Below are 6,881 nucleotides of genomic sequence, written 5' to 3'. Positions count from 1 at the left end.
CAGGGTTAGTTTCGATGTCACCCGCCAGCAACAATAAAGAGCGCATAACATCACAACATTGAACAACAATGGAAAGGCAGCAATGTCAGGCCGGCAGTTGCTGCAGAAAGTTATTACTTGAACGCTCTGTCAAAAGAATGTATGATTTACTAACCTACACGACGAACATAAGCGGATTAGCGTGCAGTGTTGATGCACAGAAGCCGGGCCCAAGAAACGCCTCTGTCCACGCCCATCTTTTATAGCTGACGGAGAAATCGATGTGGGTGGCGATAGGTTTTCCGGTCGCAGGTCGAGTGGTGTTGCTGGGTACAGTGACGCTGCCAGACACAAGAACTGTGTCAACGGTCTGGAAGCGATGCTGGCAACCATCGGGTGATAGAGGCCAGTTCTATTACAGTCGACGTGCCAGGCAGGATGTGGTTGGGGGACATCTGGAGAAACCGTAGCCAGGGAAGGAAACAGAAGGTGGACGATTGTGTGAAGTGACACCTGCATGACAAACATTAGCGAACTAGCGTACTACGTTGAAGCACAGCAGCCAGGCCCACCCTCTAAATAAAGCAGCCGCTTCTGGCAGTAACTAGGATTAATTTTTCTGTAAAAGATAGAAAGAATGCAATGTGATCGGTCCAGGGGTGACTTCATTAAAGCGTATGTGTGTTTTAAAATTATTTAAGTAGGCGCCATGCCGGATCACGGGCAAGGACGGGTGCACCGTTTTCGAGACCACGTCGTCGCCGGCGTCAACTGGCGACCGACACGGTTCGTGGACGAGTTTCCCAGTTCACGTGTGTGCGGCCTCTGCCGCACGATTCCAAAACGGACAGTGCTGTTGCCGTGCGGTCACATTCTGTGCCAAACATGCAACGCAGCCAGTCTCGAAGGGGGCGTTGGCCAGTGTCCATTGGATCAAGTGCAGTTCGAAGAAGTGGAGGGCGTCGGTTATGAATTCCCTACAAGGATAGCGAATACCTTGAAAGTGAGCAGGAAAAACAATTTCTGACGTTCTTTCTTTGTTGAGCAGGAGGGGGTGGACCAGGGGAATTCTGCATTAGCATTTGTTACGCTGCTTTTTATCTACATGCTTACTGAAAAGAATGTGGGATTTGCTATTGCGGAACGTTAATATTATATGTCTATCAAAACTCACGCTCTCGAACAACACTAGCTCCTTGCAGCCTCATGTGAAATATTGTGTTGGACCTCAAGATTTCTTCATTGATTTAGTGTGATAGATAAAGAAAGGGAAATGCAAAAAAATTAAGGCAGTAAATTGATATATCCGACCTCACACTGACATGTCGGTATTGTCGTTTAGACGCGACAATTGAAGCGAGATGGTGAAATCGGTCCATTAATGACCTACTTTCTCTTCAAACATTACTCCTTCTTCCTTCTCTTGAACTACGCACTAAAACATCAGAAATGAAAGGTGGGTACATGGCAAAGAGAAATTCACTAGGGACTCTTCTAAACAATAGCGTCGGTACCGACAGTACTCTTGCTTCAGATTTTTACTTTAAGGCATTCCTGAACAGCTACAGCCCACCGTGATTCCCCTTATAAACCTCCCTATAAAAGCTACCTGACCCGTACTGAGTGAGCGCGTTTATTTAGGAGCAACATAGCAAGCGAGAAGCAGATGCCGGTCTTTCCCGCACAACAATGCTGTTCTCGCCGTAGATGAATTAGAAGCTGGTGGAATAGTTGAAGCATGCCATATTTTTTTTCCTCGATTCTGATTTAACAAACCTGCTTTTCGTGTTAGAGTAGCTGTCGTCCTATTTAGGAGAACAATTAAGTGATTCGCCGTAACCCATTGTTCAAGTTTGCTGCCTGTTATTGTGAAGACGAGACAGATACTGCTAGGGTGATCTAGAGCATTACTTCCCTATAGAATTTCGCGTATACCTTGCTTGGCAACGGACTTCACGTAAAACAGCGCGCCTTTTGTAAAAATGTTTTGTCATCCAAAAAATGTAATGTGTGTTATTTATACATCTTATTTTCTATTAAGGTGTACTGCTGGAACGAAGAGAATGGCTGCGAGTACACGGGCACCATGGACCGTGTGCTGGAACATTACGAGAACGAATGCACATTTCACACCGTGGAGTGTTTGCGCTGCGGCGAGGGAGTCCAGCACAAAGACCTGGTGAAGCACTACCTGGCCGGATGCACTGCCCGTGTTTATTCAGCGATCACACAGTACCCGTCCTCTGAACCTACAGCATTGACTCTTGAAGACGTGAACGCTGCCTTTGAAGAACTGAAGGCGGTGTTGGGGGATGCTAACGACGGCCGGCTGCTGCCAGTGATACTGAGTGAGTTGAATGAGCTGACACAACAAGTCAGACGCCGGGAAAGCAGATTCGCTTGTATCACTGGTGAGATCGGAGCATCCGAGTGCAATTCGAGGGGTGACGCGGCTGAAATGTCAGCCACGATCTCAACGGCCACGTCGGAAGCCAGTACGTCTTCATCACGGTCGTCGCACTCGGAAAAGGCGCTGATACTTCGAAAGTTGGAATACTTAGCCGTCCGGTCGCTCAGTACTCTGGAACACTTGCGGCAGACTTCCGCGCAGCCTGATTCCAGCGGTGTCATTGCTCATTGTGAGCCTTCGTATCCGGAAATTCGGCGTTTCGACAGTGCGCGGATTACAGATTTACGGGACGTGTTTTATGATCTGACCCTGCAAAACTGTGACGAAATCATTCAGTGGCAGGGACCGAGGAAAAAGTTTGCTGAGATTACTGTGTGGCACATGAGGGACACGTACTTTACGATTGCCGTCTGGAGGCACCGGAATCACGAGTCTTGCGACCTCACTGTGAAGATCGAGTTTAACGGGATGCTGGTGGACTCTAGGTGTTGGCCGCCTTTCTGGAGCATGATGCTGTTTGATGATGAAGGGCGCAGAGGTCGTTCTTTGACTTCTTGTGGAACGCTTTGTTGCTGCAGGCGATATGACGACTCAGTGGTACATTTTCACCTCGAGTTTCGTACAGACATTGCCTCGCTGGAAAATGATGGTTACATCCGAGACGGAAAGATAATGTTCGTCCTCTTGCTCAGCTGTACAAAAAGGGACAGTGGGATCAGAATAACACCCGAGCGCTTTTCATCGGTTGATTTGTAGGCCACTGCTGGATCGTCCTTGCCACTTCCCGTGTGTGTGACATAACCTTAGCGACCATTTGACGTCCTTTCTGTTGAATAAACCTAGCTGTGCGAAATTTCTTTTTTGAAGTTTGTTTTGCTTTTTAGCTGTCAACCCATTGTTTTAAGGCTTTACTGGCTCTTCATTTTGTTGTTTATTTGTCGTGCTAATGAAGTTTTTGTTCCTAAATATTGTGGTCCCCTTGCGCTCCTCGACTTGTTTCTGACATTATGGCGGCCGTGTCGAGTCTCTTGTCTCGAGTACTGCCCGGCGGCCGCTGAAGCGATTGGTTACAACGCGGTGTTCGAGGTGCATATCACGTTGTAGTACTCCGCGTGGCTCTGTATCCGAAATGCCTGGACTAATCAACCTTCCCAACCCGCCGTGGTTACTCAGTGGCTATGGTGTTGGGCTGCTGTGCACGAGGTCGCGGGATCGAATCCCGGCCACGGCGGCCGCATTTCGATGGGGGCGAAATGTGAAAACACCCGTGTACTTAGATTTAGGTGCACGTTAAAGAACCCAAGGTGGTCGAAATTTCCGGAACCATCCACTACAGCGTGCCTCATAATCAGAAAGTGGTTTTGGCACGTAAAACCCCATATTTCTTTTAATTAACCTTCAGAGTTTTCGGGCCTTCGCTGCTTACACCAAAATAGAATTGATAGTGATCACGAAACTGCATCCTGACGTCGGAGGTAGGGCTCGTCGTAAGTATACTGGCACGCCTGCCCGAAAACTCGATGAGGCCTAAACGATTGCTCATGTTTACCTGAGAACAGGGGTGGCGACTAAAGGCAAATGTATATTAGCTTTTTTCCCAGTTCGGTTGAGAGTGCGATAAACCGATAAACACACTCATATGGGTGTTCTGGCCGTCGCGGCTTTGTAAGGTTGATTGTTGTACTTGGTGCGCTTCTTACTTGTCCTGTGTTAAATTTGCGGTGTCCTACTTTTTTTTTACCGCTTTCAGTTATTGCAGTTATCTCTCGACGTCGCGACTACACAAGCTGCTTTGTTTCATTTTTGAAATTCCTGCTGTCGATTGAGTGCAGTAACGCCAATTCTCAGCGCTTTGTCGTAACTGTAGTTTGGCCATGAGGCGGAAAATTTTACGCATGCGGATGAATACTTACCTCCTTCTTGCTTCTACGGGGAAGAGGAACGGATGTACACTGGTATTTAAGCTTTTCTCTTCTGTTAGAATGGCACCATCAATTTTGATAATTAAACTCTGGGCTTGCATCTCATCACACGAAGGGCCGCCCTTGTGTGTCTCGGGGTTTACACGGTAAACAAACGCAATAAAAAGGCAGCAGCAGCAACTTCTCAAAGGCGTCGGAATCTCTTAGGCGCTTTCAATCATAAGCATGTGTGTGCGTTCAAACACTTACAAAAATACTCCAGCACCGAAAGCTTTGCGACTTGATGGCGGTTGCCGAGGTAGGCAAGCCGTGTGTCCTTTTTTAAAACACTTTTCCGATCACACGTGTAGCGGCGAGCAGACAAACACCATGCCGAGGTTTTCACCTCTGGCGTCGTACGAGTAAACCTCTGAAAGAAACGGTCACATAAGCATTTCACTGTGGCAACTGATAGCTTAAAGCTGTGCGACTAAGATACCTCACGCATCGACAGCGCTAGGGTACTGTTTGCTGTCTCGCACCTCGGTGGCAGCCAGAACGCCTTAGCCGTTAGAGCTGAGTTTGAGAGCAGTCTTGCGGCTGTTTCAGAGGGGAAGTGTAATAAACGTGTTTTTGCGTTCACAACCAGCATTCTTCCCCTGATTCCATCATTGTTATAGATAAGACAAGCTGTGCTTAGAGACAACTGCCCCACAGGCTACGTTGCAGCATCACGGCGTCAGCTTGCGCCCCCGCAGCTCTGCAAAGGCTCAGCTGACATCCAAGTTGGAGCCGTTATAATGTCAAGAGAGAAATAAAGCTTAAGCATTACACGTTAAAGGAACACAAATGAAAGCCATCGCCTATTCCAATCCGATATGCGCAAGATTACATTAATTTTGTAATCTTAATATTTCATTTTTAAAATAATTTATAATTTAATTATAAATCATATGTTAATTAATTTATAATTTATAATAATTTAATCTTTACAATTTTAATCCACCTTGCTCTCATTTGTACCAAACTTAATTCAGCCTCATCCAATTTATTACACGTTAGTCCACCTTTCTCTAACTTGTACCAACCTTAATCCACTTTAATCAACCTTAAGGTATTTTAAACCACCCTAATCCGATTGAACGTACGTCAATGCAGCTCATTCTACTTACATTCACTTTACATCGACCTAATTCACTTGCTTCCTCTTAAGTCATGTAATAAAACTGTACTTAGTAGCCTCACAAAACAGACTCCATGTTGCTTATGGCACTTCTTCTTTATTGTCTTTTCTCCCCCTGCCCCTTGTCTTCTTTCAACTTTTATTTGCAGGCTGTCATAGGATTGCTTCATTCCCCCAAGCATTGGTTGTATCTCTCTTGGGATGATACTTGAATATATTCTCAATAGCAGCGGATTCCATGGTGTCATTGGGACCAATGTGCCATATGGTCTTTAAGTGGCCTTGTTGACTTGCTGTCTTGATCACACGAAATGGTCCGTTATAGGCCGCGTTCTGGCTTGGCCTTCATTTTACCAGTACGAAGTTGCCGACGTCGAGCGTTGGTAACTTTGTATTTTGCCTCTTGGCGAAATTTCTCTTCCTTCTTTCACGATACCTTGATCTACTATCTTCAGATCTTGCTTCTTCTGTGAGCTTTATGTCCTTGTCAATGCCGAGGCTTATATCCGCAGGCAGATAAGGTGGTCTCCCAGTTCAGCAACTTGCGCCGCAAAGGGCCACCATCATCTTGTTTACTGAGCATGCGGAAAGACGGCTCGGGTGTGGATGTAGTTGTGTATCTAGCAGAGACGATGTTTCAGTTCCATCCCGGGAAAGAAGTCAACCTAATTCATTCACGTGTATTGCTTCAACTCTAGGAATGCCGTCCCATGTACAGTCTCGTCCACTCTTAGGGTGAGCACGGCTCACAGTGGCCGCGCTCCGCGGGGCGCCAGTTCGTCCGGCGCGGCGGTGCAGGCGCATATGGATGCAGGGGAGCTGCTTCGCGTCGTCTGCTACAGCGCTGGAGCGCGCCGCCTCTTGCTTTGCTGTAAAGTGCACTTCGCCAGACCCTGGTGACTGAGTGCCCGAGGCCGGCATTGCGGGAAGGCGCACTTCGCTGACTGGAGCATTTTCCAGCTGGTTCCGTCTACAGCTTGTGAACAGCCTACTTAATCAATATACATAAACAGAAGCAAGCTTCTCGCGACATAAATCACTTAGCATGTTTTTTTTTTATAATTGATGAGGGTAAAAATACAGTCATTTTTTCGCGCTCTTTATTAGGCTGGGGCGCAGAGGTGACGCTTGATAGTCGTATCAGGGACGTCACCCAACCTGAGGCTGTTCTTAATTTCTCGAACGGTGGAGGTCGGGTTTGCAGCAGCCGCCGCAACAATGGTCACTCTTTGCCCGACGCTAGGGGGAGCATCCGCAATTCTTCCATCCTTCTCGTAAGCCTGGACGATTCTATTTACAGTTTTCAGTGGCCTTTTTCTCATCTCCGATGTAACGCATTGAGAATAGTTTTGTAGGCACAGATCTACAATGCGTCGTCTTTCTTTTTCCAGTACCCGCGACATGGCTA

The 6,881-nt window shown here is 47.1% G+C and overlaps 1 protein-coding gene across 1 annotated transcript; it reads left to right on the top strand.

Moving 5' to 3' along the window:
• The first annotated feature begins 391 nt into the window (after positions 1–391).
• LOC140212827 (uncharacterized) lies at positions 392–3,247 on the top strand. Its single transcript, XM_072284323.1, has 2 exons — positions 392–982; positions 2,021–3,247. The coding sequence occupies exons 1-2, from the start codon at positions 689–691 to the stop codon at positions 3,143–3,145; spliced, it is 1,419 nt and encodes a 472-aa protein (XP_072140424.1). The 5' UTR covers positions 392–688; the 3' UTR covers positions 3,146–3,247.
• The last annotated feature ends 3,634 nt before the right edge of the window (positions 3,248–6,881 follow it).

Source organism: Dermacentor andersoni, chromosome 9 (assembly GCF_023375885.2).
Source record: "Dermacentor andersoni chromosome 9, qqDerAnde1_hic_scaffold, whole genome shotgun sequence".
Classification (NCBI taxonomy): domain Eukaryota; kingdom Metazoa; phylum Arthropoda; class Arachnida; order Ixodida; family Ixodidae; genus Dermacentor; species Dermacentor andersoni.
Note: the sequence above shows the minus strand (reverse complement) of the source record. Positions and strands in the feature narration are given on the sequence as shown.

Bases quoted from the DNA above. Each gene is read 5' to 3' on its own strand.
- LOC140212827 (XM_072284323.1), top strand. From the start codon at position 689: ATGCCGGATCACGGGCAAGGACGGGTGCACCGTTTTCGAGACCACGTC. The intron at 983-2,020 runs GTGAGCAGGAAA...TTTTCTATTAAG, and splicing joins GGATAGCGAATACCTTGAAA to GTGTACTGCTGGAACGAAGA.